Genomic DNA, 18,698 nt, shown 5'->3' on the forward strand with positions numbered 1-18,698 from the left:
GAAATTAAAAGACGCTTACTCCTTGGAAGGAAAGTTATGACCAACCTAGATAGCATATTCAAAAGCAGAGACATTACTTTGCCAACAAAGGTTCGTCTAGTCAAGGCTATGGTTTTTCCTGTGGTCATGTATGGATGTGAGAGTTGGACTGTGAAGAAGGCTGAGCACTGAAGAATTGATGTTTTTGAACTGTGGTGTTGGAGAAGACTCTTGAGAGTCCCTTGGACTGCAAGGAGATCCAACCAGTCCATTCTGAAGGAGATCAGCCCTGGGATTTCTTTGGAAGGAATGATGCTCAAGCTGAAACTCCAGTACTTTGGCCACCTCATGCGAAGAGAGTTGACTCACTGGAAAAGACTCTGATGCTGGGAGGGATTGGGGGCAAGAGGAAAAGGGGACGACAGAGGATGAGATGGCTGGATGGCATCACTGACTCTATGGACGTGAGTCTGAGTGAACTCCGGGAGTTGGTGACGGACAGGGAGGCCTGGCATGCTGCGATTCATGGGGTCGCAAAGAGTCGGACATGACTGAGTGACTGATCTGATCTGATCATTCCCTAAGTCAGAATAATTTGAAGGGAAATTGGTTAAGATTTTTAGGATGACGGAACACCCCCTAAGATCTAAGAACTAATTTTGAACAACAGAGTAGAAAAGGGTATTCTCCTTTGCTTGTTTGGGTAGAAGACATGTAAATATAAAGCTTGAAAGAAAGCTCTCAAATACTAACCTCTACTGTCACTATTAGGAGCTTTTAATGTTGGTTTAAACAACCACCACCACCCAGGGATTGATCCTGGGTCTCCTGCATTGCAGTCAGATTCTTAACTATCTGAGCCACCAGGGAAGCCCAATTTAAATATCACACACCACACAAATTAAATCAGGAGTAATAACTATAAACAGTGTATCTTTAGAATGGTCTTCATCTAGGTCCCACTTGCTACTGTAACAGTCTTAATGACAGAGTGAAAATGAGGGCAAAAAGGAAAAGCATATACTGAATATAACAAAAAATGTACGTTTTTTTTTCAATTTTTTTCTACATCATCTTTTTTTTCCAATAAAACAAAATAACAGAAAGAAAGAAAAAGAGGGGTAAGAGAAGAAAAAAAGGAGAGACTAAGGAAGAGAGAGACAGAAAGAGGCAAATTTTATGGGAAATTAAAAGGACAAAGTATTATAATAGATGAAATGTATTCAGATAAATCTCATACGAAAAATCAAAATATTAACATTAGCCAATGTATAAAGGCTAAAGTATTAATGGCACAGAACTCATAGCAAACACATATTTCAAGTTATAATATGATCTGATTCAAGTAAGATTCCAAGATTCTACATTACCTTGAAATAAGCATGGTTTTGTCCTACATTGTGAAGAATGGCTTTCCTCCAAGTTGTTAGCCCTTGAGGGCTATTGCTAAAGAGTATCCGTGGCTCTAAAAATGTTACCTTGGAGTGTCCAAGCTAATAATAAGAAGAGACAGAACGTGAAATTGAAATAATTGTAAACATGTTTTTTTTTTTTTTTTTAATCTCCCATCAGATAACTCAAGCTTTTTCAGCTTCACAGAAATTTCTAAAATATGAAGTGTTATCAGACTTTATGGTGTGTTTAAGAGAAAAGAATTGAATATTTATACTGTAATCCTAAACTGAAGAAGGCAGGGAAAGCAAGAAAACTCTAAGGAGGAGGTAAATCCATGACTGAGAATCGTGTAGAACAGTCACTGTAGGGGATATTAGAGATCACCTACCCCACTATGTACAATGTGGGAAATAATGTGTGTGTCAAAATATTATCCAGGCAAGTTTCTACTAGAAGTCTTCTCAAAGAGCTTAACATACTGATAATGCATACTTTGCTTATCTGAGAGTGGGGAAGCGACTTAGCAGCAGCAGCATATATACACAGCTGTTTGGCTTCCCAGGTAGCTCAAACAGTAAAGAATCTGCCTGCAATGCAGGAGACCTGGGTTCGATCCCTGGGTTGGGAAGATCCCCTGGAGAAGGACATGGCAACCCACTCCATTATTCTTGCCTGGAGAATTCCACAGATAGTGGAGCCTTGTGGGCTACAGTCCATGGAGACGCACAGAGTCAGACACGACTGAGCGACTAACACTTTCACTTTCATATACACATATGCATACCAACCAATTTAGAGCCCTCAAAATAAAAATCATTACATGTGCAAGACATTTCAGTTTCAGCGTGTTTCCTTCACTGACATGAAGAATAAATTCTCCCCTTTCTGGAGAATCAAAACCCGGCTGCCATGTTACTTCACATTCCAATGAGCAGTATGGTTCAACAGTGCCTACAGAGAATTTAGAGAGAATAAGAAAGTTATACCACATCTTTATTATATTTATTTTTTAATATCTAAAATTAGAACTGGCATATAAATATAATGACATTTAAAACCTATTTGAATTAAACAAACTACAGGGAACACCTTATACTCTAATAGACATATCACAATATTTGATAAAAAAAATATGCTAATATTTAGAAAAAATTAAAATTTATCAATGAAGTGACACTCTAGGATTAGAAATTACTTTATATCTAGATGGTATAAACTTATTTGTGATCCCTGTTCAAACATCCCCTCCACATTTCTCAACACTCTGAAATACACCATTCATCCAGTTTTTTTGAGGAAGGAATTATCATTAACAAGAGGCTTCTTTTTGCTTGTTCGTTTCAATGTTCACATACCGAGATACGTAACTTCTGATGTAGTTTTTACTAACACATTTCTGTAATTCAAATAGATTTAGAACCCAGGAGGGATCAGGCACATTTGCTGTGAATTGCTTTACGTGTTTAAATTATCATCTCCTTTGGACTAAGAAAATAATACTTGATGGAAAGAATGACTTAGAAGCTATTCCCTCAGAAAGGCAGGATCATCTAAGATTCAAAGGCACAGGACACTGAACAGAGAGATGAGTGACAATCACAGCAAACTTTGCCTTGAGTCAGGCTGACTCACATATGATGGTAGTTTCCTCAATTCTGGTCTTTGCATGACACAGCAAATATTTGTTTCCCAAACATTTGCTATCCCATCTCCATGTGAATTTGTTTTCTCTCCTTTGAAGCCCCAAGCCACTATCTCAAACATCCACTTTTGCCTTTAGTTGAAGATGATATTTAAGCTGAGGATTTTGGCCACTCTGTCAAGTTATTGGGTTTTCCTGGGTCTCTCTCATCAATATATGTTATCAAACTTTTGCTTTTCTCCTGTTAATCTGTCAATTTAATTCTTAATTGCACTCACATGCTAGTAATGCTTAAAAGTCTCCAAGCCAGGCTTCAACAGTACGTGAACTGTGAACTTCCAGATGTTCAAGCTAGCTTTAGAAAAGGCAGAGGAACCAGAGATCAAATTGGCAACATTTGCTGGATCATTGAAAAAACAAGAGATTTCCAGAAAAACACCTATTTCTGCTTTATTGACTATGCCAAAGCCTTTGACTGTGTGGATCACAATAAACTGTGGAAAATTCTAAAAGAGATGGGAATACCAGACCACCTGACCTACCTCTTGAGAAATCTGTATGCAGGTCAGGAAGCAACAGTTAGAACTGAACATGGAACAACAGACTGGTTCCAAGGCGGGAAAGTACATCAAGGCTATATATTGTCACCCTGCTTATTTAACTTATATGCAGAGTACATCATGAGAAATGCTGGGCTGGAGGAAGCACAAGCTGGAATCAAGATTGCCAGGAGAAATGTCAATAACCTCAGATATGCAGAAGACACCACCCTTATGGCAGAAAGCAAAGAACTAAAGAGCCTCTTGTTGAAAGTGAAAGAACAGAGTGAAAAAGTTGGCTTAAAGCTCAACATTCAGAAAACAAAGATCATGGCATCCGGTCCCATCACTTCATGGGAAATAGATGGGGAAACAGTGGAAACAGTTTCAGACTTTATTTTTTTGGGCTCCAAAGTCACTGCAGATGGTGACTGCAGCCGTGAAATTAAAAGACGCTTACTCCTTGGATGGAAAGTTATGACCAACCTAGACAGCATATTAAAAAGGAGAGACATTACCAACAAAGGTCTGTCTCATCAAGGCTATAGTTTTTCCAGTAGTCACGTATGGATGTGAGAGTTGGACTATAAAGAAAGCTGAGCGCCGAAGAATTGATGCTTTTGAACTGTGGTGTTAGAGAAGACTCCTGAAGAGTCCCTTGGACTGCAGGGAGATCTAACCAGTCCATCCTAAAGGAGATCAGTCCTGGGTGTTCATTGGAAGGACTGATGTTGAAGCTGAAACTCCAATACTTTGGCCACCTGATACGAAGAGCTGACTCACTGGAAAAGACCCTGATCCTGGGAAAGTTTGAAGGCATGAGGAGAAGGGGATGACAGAGGATGAGATGGTTGGATGTCACTACGAACTCAATGGAGATGAGTTTGAGTAGACTCCAGGAGCTGGTGATCGTCAGGGAGGCCATGGGGTCACCAAGAGTCGGACATGACTTAAGGGTAGGAGAAAATGTCTTCTTCCCCAACACAATATAACAAAAGTGAAAGTGAAGTCGCTCAGTTGTGTCCTGCTCTTTGCAACTCCCTGGACTGTAGCCCACCAGGCTCCTCTGTCCATGAGATTCTCCAGGCAAGAATACTGGAGTGGGTTGCCATTTCCTTCTCCAGTGGATCTTCCCAACCCAGGGATCAAACCCAGGTCTCCCGCATTGCAGGCAGACGCTTTAACTCCTGGGCCACCATGGTTCAGATGGTAATATAACAAAAGGGACATAGAAAACGGGACTCAATAAAATGATCTATACAAAGAGGCAAAAATAAAATTGAGTAATTATTTTATGAAAATTCTGAGCATTAAACAGAAAATGATATAAGAGAAATCTATGTGTATAAATCATGCATACTTTCCTCAATAATATATGAAATACACTGAAGTATTGTAGCATTTGTGTTCTAAAAAAAAACTAAAAGTACTTAAAGGCTAATGATATCATTCACAGAAACACTGTTATTTTTGTTCATTGCATGCTCAGTCGTGGCCTACTCATACTGTATTTGGAATTAAATGTCTTTGTTTTTCCTTTGATTAAAAAAAAAGATAAGACATGCTATGAGCAATCCAAAGAAAAGCAATTATTTTTTTCTGTAAAACACAGCACTAAAAACCATGAGAAGTTTGTGTATGTGTGTGCTCAGTCGTGTCTGATTCTCTGTGACCCCATAGACTACAGCCCACCAGGCTCCAGGCAAGAATCCTGGAATGGGCTGCCATTTCCTCCTCTAGGGAATCTTCCTGTCTCAATGATCAAACTTGTATCTCTTGCATTGGCAGGTGGAATTCTTACCCCTGAGCCACCAGGGAAACCTCTAAGTTAAAAACTTGTTAATTCTATAATAGTGTCTCTTGCATCCTGTGCATTGGCAAGCAGATTCTTTTACCACTGCATTGTAATTCCACTTTTGACTAATGAATCTTTGTCACAGCATTTTCATGGTAGCCATAAGGGGGAAGCCCAACCACTCAACCGTGGCTAGGATGGAGAAATACAAGGAAAAGTGCTTATGCGCAGTGCTTTTCAGATACCTTTAGTGCCGTATCACATGCTTGATCAAAACCTATATCTGGAATGCAGATAATAAAACTACATCTGACACCTGCTGAAAAAAACTGGAGAAGGTTTATAAAGAAACTCTGAAATCTACACAAATAATTCCTTTTTCTTCTCTGATCATTTACTCAGCTTTTCTCTATATTGGGGCTGCTGCTGCTGCTGCTGCTAAGTTGCTTCAGTCGTGTCCAACTCTGTGCGACCCCATAGATGGCAGCCCACCAGGCTCCCCCGTCCCTGGGATTCTCCAGGCAAGAACACTGGAGTGGGTTGCCATTTCCTTCTCCAATGCATGAAAGCGAAAAATGAAAGTGAAGTCACTCAGTCGTGTCCGACTCTTCGCGACCCCATGGACTGCAGCCTAACAGGCTCCTCCGTCCATGGGATTTTCTAGGCAAGAGTACTGGAGTGGGGTGCCATCGCCTTCTCCGTAGATTGGGGCAGGACCCAATACTTCCAGCATTAGTAACAACAACAACAAAAAGAGCTTGGTCAAATGAATCTGCTGAATATTCAGAGGAAGTATATCTCAAATCCTTAATAAATTATAATCTGGGATTGTGCTAAATCTATCCAGATTAATAAAAAGATTAAATATGGTTATAACAATGATCTCCAGTCATAATAAAAGAACAGTCCTCCTCCTCCACTTGTTGTTACCATCTCTGAATATATCTGCCCTAAAATTAAGTGAAGTATTAAAGTGTTCAGTCACTTAGTGTCCAACTCTTTGTGATCCCAAGGGGTGTAGCCTGCCAGGCTCCTCTGTCCATGGAATTATACAGGCAAGAATACTGGAGTGGGTTGCCATTTCTTTCTCCAGGGGATCTTCCCAACCCAGGGATTGAGCCTGGGTCTCCTGCATTACCAGCAGATTCTTTACCATCTGAGCCACCAGGAAAGCCCCTTAAATTAATACTCAAGCTTGTTTATAACACTCCCCATTAACAACACTGGTGCACACTCAGTCATGTCTGAATCTTTGCGACTCTATAGACTGTAGCCTGCTAGGCTCCTCTGTCCATGGGATTTTTCAGGCAAGAATACTGGAGTAGGATGCATTTTCCTCCTCCAGGGGATCTTCCCAAACCAGGGATCAAATCCACATCTCATGCATCTCCTGTATTGTAGGCAAATTCTTTAGCACTGTGCCAGTAGAGTTATACAAAAGTCATGATTTGGAAATGATTTTCCCAGGAAAATCACCTAAGACAAGAATTCTAAATGCCAGGACTCCTTTGTGATCTGAAGTATAGTCTACTTAGATCTCAAATGAAGACTATTCCTAAATTAGATATAAAGAGGGAGGGAGGGGGAGGAAAGGACACAGGGAAGCTAAGAGGGCAGGAATGTCCCATTGTCACAAGATCATATGTGATGTACTTATACATTCTTAGCACCTTTATGCAGTATACACTTAAGATATAACTAAGGCCTGAACACACGAATAAATGAATGTCTAAATCAAACAAACAGAATAAACTTACCTTTAGCTGGACGAATGGAAAATGCCATCCCCTTTCCTGTATTTATTGGTTGCCATTCAAATTTGACAAAGTAATTCTGATGATTATACATCCTAACCGTCCCCCTAAAACATGTTTTCACCAAGAAGCCTCGTGGTCTCAGTATCAGCTCATTAGAAGATAGCTGAAGTCTTACTGGCAGGACAACTGCCATCACTAGGATGTGTCCACCAGGCATATTGTTCACTGTGAAGGTGAAAGACCTGTAACACAGCAAAAGCATCCAGATTGAATGGATAACAGCTCTTAACTGAATGACAGACTTCAGGTACATGTAAAAATGCATATATTATGGATTGATATCCACAATTCTTAGTAAAAAAAATAAATCAAAATAATTATGAAAGGTAATTACACTGAAATATGAATCCACAAATTGCTGCACATATAGTTCCTACCTTTTAGAACCAAATATGACATATACAAAAATAATTGGGGCAAATACACAAAAGGACATTTTTGATTCTAGCAAATAGAAATTTGAAAATAAATCCTACTTCCAAAATTTTCCAATGGTGGGAGATTCAAATATCACTGAAATATAAGTATTAGTTGTAGGTGGAATCACATATGAAAATTGGCTGGTTTTCTTAAGTTCTTCCAAACTGACATCTAATTGCATCAGAATGTGAATTGGTAGCATATTAATAATATGTAGTAGATGAGTATTTGTTGAGTTCACACAAACATCACCAAAGTTAAGGACAGAGGGCCCTGAAAAAACAAAAAGTTACTAAGTTTAATTGCTGAAAAATGTATTCATTGACTTATTTTTGCAAGTATTCACACTATATTTTGATCGATTAATTCATTTAAAATAGCACTTAAAATACTATAATATCAGAAATTATTAAGAGAGTGTTTTATAAAGATGTTCATAACTTGATGGTTAGAGGTTATTGGCCAAAATTCAAATAGATTCTGATATGGAAAATTACATGACAAAATTACTATCACTAATTATAACTCATCTCAGTACACAAATTTGCATACTCCAACACCCTCTCCACTCTCATGAATGCATCTATGTTCACTTATCCAGAATTTACAGAAACTGGCAACTTTCCCATGACTCATTATTTAAATTTTGTTTTTCTCTTTAAATGCCCAAAGTTTTTATATAACTCCAAAAAGTATTCTTGTACCTTTTCATAGTTTCTCCCTACCACCATCCTCTGTATTCCCCCTTTCCAGACAACCACTCATTTGCTTTATGTCACGATAGATCAGGTTGCATTTTCCAGACTTTAATATGAGTGGAATAATATAGAAAGTGTGTTTTTTCCTCTGATTTCTTTCATTCAGCAAGTTCTCTGGAGATCCATTTAAGATGTTTCATGTGTCAATAGTCTATTCTTTTTACTAAGTAGCAGTCCATTACGGAGAAGGCAATGGCACCCCACTCCAGTCCTCTTGCCTGGAAAATCCCATGGATGGAGGAGTCTGATAGGCTGTAGTCCATGGGGTCGCTGAGGATCGGACATGACTGAGCGACTTCACTTTCACTTTTCACTGTCATGCATTGGAGAAGGAAATGGCAACCCAGTCCTGTGCTCTTGCCTGGAGAATCCCAGGGACGGCGGAGCCTGGTGGGCTGCCGTCTCTGGGGTCGCACAGAGTCGGACACGACTGAAGCGACTTAGCAGCAACAGCACCAGTCCATTATAGGTGAATGTTTACACATCACCTGTTACCACTTGGACTCTTCCCAGGTATGGCCTATTAAAATTAAGGATGCTAAAATATTTGCAAACAAGTATTTTATTTAAAATATACCTTCATTTCCTTTAGATATTTAGGAGTATAATGAATGGATAATATGGTAGATGTGTGCTTAAATGTATAAGAAACTGCCAAACTTCAAAATGGTTGTATTGAGTTGGCCAAAAAGTTTGTTCTGACTTTTCTATAATATCTTAGGGAAAAACCCAAAAGAACTTTTTGGCCAACCCAATTTAATTTCACATTCCCACTAGCAGTATACAAGAGTCTCAGTTTCCCCAAATCTTCAACAACAATTGAACTGGTAAGTTTTTTAGCCATTCTAATAGATTTATATAGCAGTATCTCATTTTGGTTTTATTTTGTGTTTCCCTAACAATGAATGTTAAAAAACAAAGATCATGGCATCCAGTGCTAACTATCACTTCATGACAAATATAGAAGGGGAAAAAGTGGAAGCAGTGACAAATTTTCTCTTCTTGAGCTCCAAAATCACTGTGAATGGTGACTTCAGCCACAAAAATAGAAGATGCTTGCTTCTTGGAAGGAAGGCCATGTGAAGCCTAAACAGTGTGTTAAAATGTAAACACATCACTTTGCCAACAAAGGTCCATACAGTCAAAGCCATAGTTTCCCAGTAGTCATATATGGATGTGAGAGTTGGACCATAAAGAAGGCTGAATGCTGAAGAACTAATGCTTTCGAATTGTGGTACTGGAGAAGATGCTTGAGAGTCCCTTGGACTGCAAGGAGATCAAGCCAATCAATCATAAGGGAAATTAACCCTGAATACTCATTGGAAGGACTACTGCTAAAGCTGAAGCTCCAATACTTTGGCCACTGATGTGAACAGCTGACTCATTGGAAAAGACCCTGATGCTGGGAAAGATTGAAGGCAAAAGGAGAAAAGGGCAGCAGAGGATGAGATGGTTGGATGGCATCACTGATTCAATGGACATGAACTTGGATGAATTACAGGAGATGGTAAGGGACAGGGAGGTCTGACATGCTGTAGTTCATGGGGTCGCAAAGAGCTGGACATGATTTAGTGACTGAACAACAACAGCAATGAACAATGGTACATCTCTTTCCATGTGCATATTTGTTGTTATATCTTTTATAAGGAAGGAAGCATATGACTTAATGATCTATCTATTTTGATTTACTTTTGGCATATCAACAGTTAGGTATGACCACAAATTCAAGTGGTTTTTTTTTTTTTTTTTTTTTTTTTGTCGTTGTTTTTTTTGGCTTGTGACTCCTCTGTCCCAGCACTATTTATTGCAAAGACTAGGTTTTCTGCACCATACTGCATTTGCACCTTTGTCAAAAGGCAGCTGTCCAATATACACAGATCTATTTCTGAACCATATGTATCAGTCATTGGTCTATATTTATGCCAATAACATATGGTTTTGCTTACTAATATATCTTGAAATCAAGCAGTGTATTATCTTCAACACATTTTCCTTTTCCAAAATTTTTTTGACTATTCTAACTACTTTGTATTCCTATGTTAATTTTAAAATGAGCCTGTCAATTTCTACAAAAGATCCTGATGGGATTTTGGTTGGAATTGTGGTGAATCTGTATATTCTTTGGATCATTTTTGCATATCCTTTATGTCTCTGCATAACTTTTTGAATAAAAGGAATACAGTTTCAGTGTCATTGTCTGATAATTTTAACATAAGTATCAGTATTAATGATTTAACTGGTTAATAATTCTATTTATTATGGCTTATATTTCCCTGATTATTTTTATGTGTTGTAATATTTACTTGGATGTCAGATATAGTAAATTTTACCTCATTAGGTAATAGACAATTTTTCATATTCTTATAATTTTCTCAAGCTCTACTCTGCAAGGAAGTTACCTTAAAACAGACTGGTGCTTCCAGATCCTTCTTTTATGAATGTTACCTGGGTCCAGAGTATTGCTTTAACTAGTAATAATTATCCTCCAGTACTCAGGCAAGAACTTCCTTAGTACTCTTCCTCAACATTCCATGAATCATGAGGTTTAAGTACTGGTTGAGGCAAATAATACAGAGGTATGCTAGAAATATTAAGACAGAGATCCAAGAACAAGAAAGACAAAGTGTGGCTAATAAGATTCAATTTATACTTAGGATTGCCAGAGCAATCCTGAATAGGATGAGCTAATTTGGAAGACTTACACTTAATGATTTCAAAACTTATCAGAAAGCTACTTACTGACAGTGTAGAACTGCCACTAGAATAGACATACAGATCAATGGAACAGAATAAAGACTCCAGAACAAGCCTTGACATATTTGGTCATTTGATTTTTGAAAAAGGTGCCAAGGCAATTCAATAAGAAATGATAGTATTTTCAACAAATGGTGCTGGGACAACTGAATATCCACATATAACAATATGAATTTAGACTCTTAACTCTTACCATAAACAAAAATTTTAAAAAACATTAAAAGGAATTGTAGTCCTAAACATAAGATCTAAAAATACAAAATGTTTAGGAGAAAATATTTGCGAATTGGGCTAGCTAAAGATTGTTGGGCATGATATTAAAAGCATGATCAATGAAATGAAAAAAAATAAGCTAATTCAATTTTGTTTAATAATTGCTGTGCTTTAAATAACATTATTAAGAAAATAAAAAAAAAGCCACAGATTTAGGGAAAATATTTGGAAATCATATCTGAAAAAAGATGTGTATTCAAAATACATAAACAATTATTAAACTCTATACTGAGGAGGCAAACATCCAAATTAAAAATTGGGGAAAGACGTTTCTCCAAATAAGATATACAATTTAAATAGTTGTATCTCTAAGTAAATACATCAATATATATTCAACACTTTGTCAAAAAGAAAATGCAAATCAAAAGCACAATGAGAGAACATTTTGCACCCACTAGCATGGCTGTAATCAAAAAGACAGAAAATAACAATTGTTGGTGAAAACCTGGAGAAACTGCAACCCTGATATACATATCAACAACCTCTGGTATGGCGATGATACCACTCTAATGGCAGAAAGTAAAGAGGAACTAAAGAGCCTCTTGATGAGGGTGAAAGAAGAGAGTGAAAAAGCTGGCTTGAAACTCAACATTCAAAAAACTAAGATCATGGATGACATCCAATCCCATTACTTCATGGAAAATAGATGGGGAAACAATGGAAACAGTGACAGACTTTATTTTCTTGGGCTCCAAAACACTGCATTCATTAAATTAAAAGACACTTGCTCCTTGAAAGAAAAGTTATGACAAACCTAGACAGTGTATTAAAAATCAGAGATTTCACTTTGCTGAAATGTAGTCAAAGCTATGGTGCGTCCAGTAGTCATGTACGGATGTGAGTCAGACCATAAAGAAGGCTGAGAGGCGAAGAATTGATGCTTTTGTATTGTGGTTATGGAGAACACTCTTGAGAGTCCCTTGCATTTCAAGGAGATTAAACCAGTCAATCCTAAAGGAAATCAACCCTGCACATTCATTAGAAAGATGGTTATTGAAGCTCCAATACTTTGGCTACCTGATAGGAACAACCGACTCATTGGAAAAGACCCTGATGCTGGTAAAGACTGAAGCAGGAGGAGAAGGGGACAGGTGAGGATGAGATGGTTAGATAGCATCACCAACTCAATGGACATGAATTTGAGCAAACTGTGAGATAGTGGACAACAGAAGAGTCTGGTATGTTGTAGTCCAGGGGGTCGCAAAGAGTATGACACAACTTAGTGACTGAACAACTGTTGGAGGGATTGCAACCTAGTGCAGTCACTACAGAAAAGTTTTGGCAATTTCATTAAAAGTTACACACAAAGTTACCATCAGTTCAGTTCAGTCTCTCAGTCGTGTCTGACTTTTTGCAACCCCATGGACTGCAGCACTCCAGACTTCCCTGTCCATCACCCACTGCCGGAGTTTACTCAAACTCATGTCCATCAGTCGGTGATGCCATCCAACCATCTCATCCTCTGTTGTCCCCTTCTCCTCCTGCCTTCAATCTTGCCCAGCATCAGGATCTTTTCCAATGAGTCAGTTGTTCACACCAGCTGGCCAAAGTACTGGAGTTTCAGCCTCAATATCAGTCCTTCCAATGAATATTCAGGACTGATTTCCTTTAGGAGTGACTGGTTTGATCTCCTTGCAGTCCAAGGGACTCTCAAGAATCTTCTCCAACACCACAGTTCAAAAGCATCAATTCTTCGGCACTCAGCGTTCTTTACAGTCCAACTCTCACATTCCATAAATGACTACTGGAAAAACCATAACTTTGACTAGATGGACTTTAGTTAGCAAAGTAATATCTCTGCTTTTTAATATGTGGTCTAGGTTGATCATAGCTTTTCTTTCAAGTAGCAAGCATCTTTTAATTTCATGGCTATAGTCACCATCTGCAGTGATTTTGGAGCCCCCCAAAATAAAGCCTCTCACTGTTTCCCCATCTCTTTGCCATGAAGTAATGAGACTGGATGCCATGATCTTAGTTCTCTGAATGTTGAGCTTTAAGCCAACTTTTTCACTCTCCTCTTTCACTTTCATCAAGAGGCTCTTTAGTTGTTCTTCACTTTCTGCCATAAGGGTGGTGTCTATCTGAAATTATTGATATTTCTCCCAGCAATCTTGATTCCAGCTTGTGCTTCATCCAGCCCAGCGCTTTGCATGATGTACTCTGCATATAAGTTAAATAAGCAGGGTGACACTATACAGCCTTGACGTACTCCTTTCCCAATTTGGAACCAGTTACCATACCAGTCAGCAATTCTACTCATAGGAATCTAACCAAAAGAAATAAAAACATATGTTCACTCAAAGAATTATATGTGACTATTTAAAGCAGCATTATTCACAATAGCCTCAAACTGGAAACAGCTCAGTGTCCCTCAACTGTAAATGGGTGAACAAAATGTGTGTGTGCTTAGTTGCTCAGTCATATCCATCTCTTTGGACTGTAGGCTCCTCTGTCCATGGGGATTGTCCAGGCAAGAATACTGGAGTGCGTTGCCATGCCCTACTCCAGGGAGTATTCCCAACCCAGGGATCAAGCCTAGGTCTTCCACATTGCAGGCAGATTCTTTACCAGCTGAGCCACCAGGGAAGCCCAAGAATACTGGAGAGGATAGCCTATCCCTTCTCCAGTGTATCTTCCTGACCCAGGAATCAAACCAGGGTCTCCTGCATTGTGGGCAGATTCTTTACCAGCTGAGCCACCAGGGAAGCCCATTCCTAATAAAATGAGATACTATTTATGCATAACAACAAACAAAATATTTATACCTAACATTACAGGGATGGATCTTACGAACATTATGCTAAGTAAAAGAAGTAATGTAAGAGAGACCACATATTATGTGATTCCTTTTACATGAAATGTTCAGAATGGGCAAATCTATAGTGACAGAAAGCTAATTAATGGTTGCCTGGGGTTAGGGGTGGGAACTGGAAGTAACAGCATAACAGTGATAGAGGGTGATGGCATCATTGTAAAAACTGAATTGTGATGATGGCTGAATAAACCTGTAAATTCACTGAAATTCACTGATTTGCATGCTTTGACCTGGTGAATTTTATGAAATATGAATTATACTTCAATAAATCTATTTTTTAAAAAGACTTCAGTAAGTTTTTATAGATTCTTACCAACAATTACTTGATAAATTTGCTTTGGTGTCAAAGTTAAGCTGCAATCATGTTTTTCATGGGGTGTGGATGGGTCTGATTTAAGTCCTTTAAGAACCTGTGAGAAATCACATTATTCCAAAATTAACTATTCAATACTAGCAAAAGATATTTTAAGAATTATCATGGTATAATCAAATGTGAAATATTGCACATGCCTTTCTTCTCAGAGACTTTGTCTCCTTGACTGCTATATTTCTGGTTCTCAGCAATTGGTTGTGTTTGATCCAATACTGTGTTGAAGGTAACTCCTCTTCCCTTTCCACTTCTGAGACAGTGGGTGATTTTAGACCAGATGCAGGATGTAATCCTATGTCTATGTCATTATATGAGTATATGTGCTTCCTAGGGAAATTATAATAATAACTAATTGAGGCTAAGTCTTTTAGAAAAGATATACATCAGTAAATTCAAATATTCCCCATATTAGATGCTGTTACTGACCCACTGAGATCCACTGAAGCAGGCAAAAGTACTTTCCACATAAAATTGCCCTCTGTTAAGAGGACCCCATTCTCAAATACCACCCCAATAAAGTTATACCCACCCTACCATACCCAATGACAGTTCACAGGCAATGACTGATATGGAGCACAAAAGTTCCTTTGACTCAAGGCAGGAACAACAAGGCCCAAGAAACTGCAGGCATCAGTCTGAGAGTAAACTTTATTTGAAACACATTAGTTCTGAGCTCCCTCTCCTGCCCTATCCTGCTTCCTCACATTGTACACGTTTCTCCCAAAAGAACATCCTCCAAAAATCACATGTGCTGGAACTCCTGTCTCATAATATGCTTCTAGGGAAGTCCATCTAAGACATTCCCAAATCAAAAGTAAAAAAGGAAATAAATGCAGTTTAAGTAGTTCAATGTTTTGTTATTTTCATACATAAAAACATCCTTTAAATCATGAAAAAGAACCTAAAGAAAAAAACTCTGGCTTTACAGGTACCATGATCTGTTTGTTTCATATTGTTTGAGAAAGTGAAGTTTACCTGTGTGCTTCTTTCTGTAGGCGCACATTTCTTAAAAATTTAATGTATTCCACATAATAGTTATCATGAGATTTCTTTACTATTTTTTCAAATTTAGTATATGCAAAATCAGGATCCACATAATTATATCTTGGAATCTTTGTGAAAATCGTCCTAGAATATGAAGAAGTCATGTTAATATTTATGTATTACATAAATATACATGTGCATTTATTCAATCAGTATTTTTATTGAGTGCCTCCTATACCAGGAGTTGGGCACAGACTTTGTCCTGTCCTGATATTGTCCTCATATCCTATTATATACGGAGACATTATTACATGTAGGATTAAAATTATGTCTAATTTTCTTCATAAACTAATGACAGAAAATCTCTAAGGTCATTGGGATGTAATACCACCTATTCTTGGGGTATTAGTCAAGGAGGTAATAATTTGGGCAGTTCCAGGTTACTACATCTGCTGGATCATTGAAAAAGAAAGAGAGTTCTAGAAAAACATCTATTTATGCTTTACTGACTATGCCAAAGCCTTTGACTGTGTGGATCACAATAAACTGTGGAAAATTCTGAAAGAGATGGGAATACAAGACCATCTGACCTGTCTCTTGAGAAACCTGTATGCAGGTCAGGAAGCAACAGTTAGAACTGGACATGGAACAGCAGACTGGTTCCAAATAGGAAAAGGAGTACGTCAAGTCTGCATATTGTCACCCTGCATATTTAACTGATATGCAGAGTACATTGTGAGAAATGCTGGGCTGGAGGAAGCACAAGCTGGAATCAAGATTGCCGGGAGAAATATCAATAACCTCAGATGTGCAGCTGACACCACCCTTATGGCAGAAAGTGAAGAACTAAAGAGCCTCTTGATGAAAGTGAAAGAGGGGAGTGAAAAGGTTGGCTTAAAGCTCAACATTCAGAAAACTAAGATCATGGCATCTAGTCCCATCACTTCATGGCAAATAGATGGGGAAACGGTGGAAACGGTGACAGACTTTATTTTGGGGGGCTCCAAAATCACTGCAGATGGTGATTGTAGCCATGAAATTAAAAGATGCTTACTCCTTGGAAGAAAAGTTATGACCAACCTAGACAGCATATTAAAAAGCAGAGACATTAGTTTGCCAACAAAAGTCCATCTAGTCAAAGCTATGGTTTTTCCAATAGTCGTGTATGCATGTGAAAGTTGGACCATAAAGAAAGCTGAGTGCAAAAGAATTGATGCTTTTGAACTGTTGTGTTGGAAAAGACTCTTGAGAGTCCCTTGGAGTGCAAGGAGATCCAACCTGTCCATCCTAAAGGAGACCAGTGCTGCGATTCATGGGGTCGCAAAGAGTCAGACACAACTGAGCGACTGAACTGAACTGAGGTTACAGACGGAATTAGATCTGAATCTTATTAGTGTTTCCTAATAGTTAATTACTTTTAGACCACTGTATTCAAAACCAGAAAAAAAAAATTATATAGAAAGAATAAGGAATCCTTTTTTAAAATTATGCTGCTTTCTTAATATTTCAGAGTTTATAAAGTAACCATCAACAACAAACCTATACAAAGAAAAAATCCAAAAAAGAACTACAAACTACTCAATATCTAATATTCACTCAACTATGTTCATGCTTTTACTTTGGCTTACCACATACTTTCCATAAAAATAAGAAGTACAATTATTCATATCATTTGGCCGTAGGCTACCTCAGTCTTCAGCAAATATTATTAATTATTGAGATTATCACTCTCAATAATTAAATCATAAGTATAAACCTAGTAGTCTTACACAGTCAAATGAAATTTAATCTAATATTTCTTCCTGTTTTCAATAATTCCTCAGTGGTTACAGTAAGACTTTTTTAACTGAGTTAAACTCTTTAAGAGAGTGAAGCAATAAGAGAGAAACAAATGCTTTGCTACTCAAAGACTGTTGTTGTTCAGTCACTAAGTCCTGTCTGACTCTTTGCAGCATGCCAAGCTTCCCTGCCCTTCACTATCTCCTGGAAAGTGAAAGTGAAAGTTGCTCAGTGGTGTCCGACTCTGTGACCCGGACTATACAGTCCATGGAATTCTCCAAGCCAGAATACTGGAGTGGGTAGCCGTTCCCTTCTCCAGGGGATCTTTCCCACCCAGGGATCGAACCCAGGTCTCCTGAATCGTAGGCACATTCTTTACCGTCTGAGTCACCAGGGAAGCCCAATAATACTGGAGTTGGTAGCCTATCCCTTCTCCAGTGGATCTGCCCAACCCAGGGATTAAACCCAGGTCTCCCACTTCGCAGGTGGATTATTTACCAGCTGAGCTGCCAGGGAAGCCCACTATCTCCTGAAGTTTGCTCAAATTCGTGCTTACTGAACTGGTGATGACATCCAACCATCTCATTCTCTGCTGCCCGCTTCTCCTCCTGCCCTCAATTTTTCCCAGCATCAGGGTTTTTTCAAATGAGTTGGCTCTTCAAATCAGGTGGCCGAAGTATTGGAGCTTCAGCTTCAGCATCAGTCCTCCCAATGAATACTCAGGGTTGATTTCCTTTAGGATTGACTGGTTTGATCTCCTTGCAGTCAAGGGACTCTCAAAAGTCTTCTCCAACACTACAATTCCAAAGCATCAATTCTTTGGCGCTCAGCTTTCTTTATCATCCAGCTCTCACATTCATACATGACTACTGGAAAAACCACAGCTTTGACTATATGGACCTTTGTTGGCAAAGTGATATCTCTGATTTTTAATATACTGTCTAGGTTTGTCATAGCTTTCCTTCCAAGGAGCAGATATCTTTTAATTTCATGGCTGCAGTCATCGTCTTTAGTGATGCTGGAGCCCAAGAAAATAAAATTTGTCTCTGTTTTCACATTTTCCCCATCTATTTGCCATGAAGTGATGGAATTGGATGCCATGATCTTTGTGTTTTGAATGTTGAGTTTCAAGCCAGCTTTTTTACTCTCCTGCTTCACCCTCATCAAGAGGCTCTTTAGTTCCTCTTTGTTTTCTGCCATTAGAGTGGTACCATCTTCATATCTGAGGTTGTTGATATTTCTCCAAGGATAGTTGTTGATATATTTAAATCTCCCTTCAAGCTCTGGGATCTTGAACTACCTTTGTATGCGTTAGTTGCTCAGTCATGTCCAACTCTTTGCAACCCCACAGACTGTAGACTTCCAGGCTCCTCTGTAC

General features: G+C 38.5%; 1 protein-coding gene across 4 annotated transcripts in view; it reads right to left on the reverse strand.

Annotated features, from left to right (window-relative positions):
* CFAP47 (cilia and flagella associated protein 47) overlaps positions 1–18,698 on the reverse strand; it is a 562,308-nt gene that overhangs the window by 503,715 nt on the left and 39,895 nt on the right. For all 4 annotated transcript variants that reach the window (XM_070784977.1, XM_070784976.1, XM_070784975.1 and 1 more), the window contains 7 exons: positions 15,533–15,685; positions 14,698–14,884; positions 14,501–14,597; positions 7,644–7,860; positions 7,108–7,349; positions 2,195–2,325; positions 1,350–1,472 (listed from right to left, as the gene is read on the reverse strand). In XM_070784977.1, the coding sequence (XP_070641078.1) occupies positions 1,350–1,472; positions 2,195–2,325; positions 7,108–7,349; positions 7,644–7,860; positions 14,501–14,597; positions 14,698–14,884; positions 15,533–15,685 (1,150 nt within the window). The remainder of the gene's footprint in view (positions 1–1,349; positions 1,473–2,194; positions 2,326–7,107; positions 7,350–7,643; positions 7,861–14,500; positions 14,598–14,697; positions 14,885–15,532; positions 15,686–18,698) is intronic.

The sequence above is a fragment of the Bos indicus genome, chromosome X, assembly GCF_029378745.1.
Source record: "Bos indicus isolate NIAB-ARS_2022 breed Sahiwal x Tharparkar chromosome X, NIAB-ARS_B.indTharparkar_mat_pri_1.0, whole genome shotgun sequence".
NCBI classification, from domain to species: Eukaryota; Metazoa; Chordata; class Mammalia; order Artiodactyla; family Bovidae; genus Bos; species Bos indicus.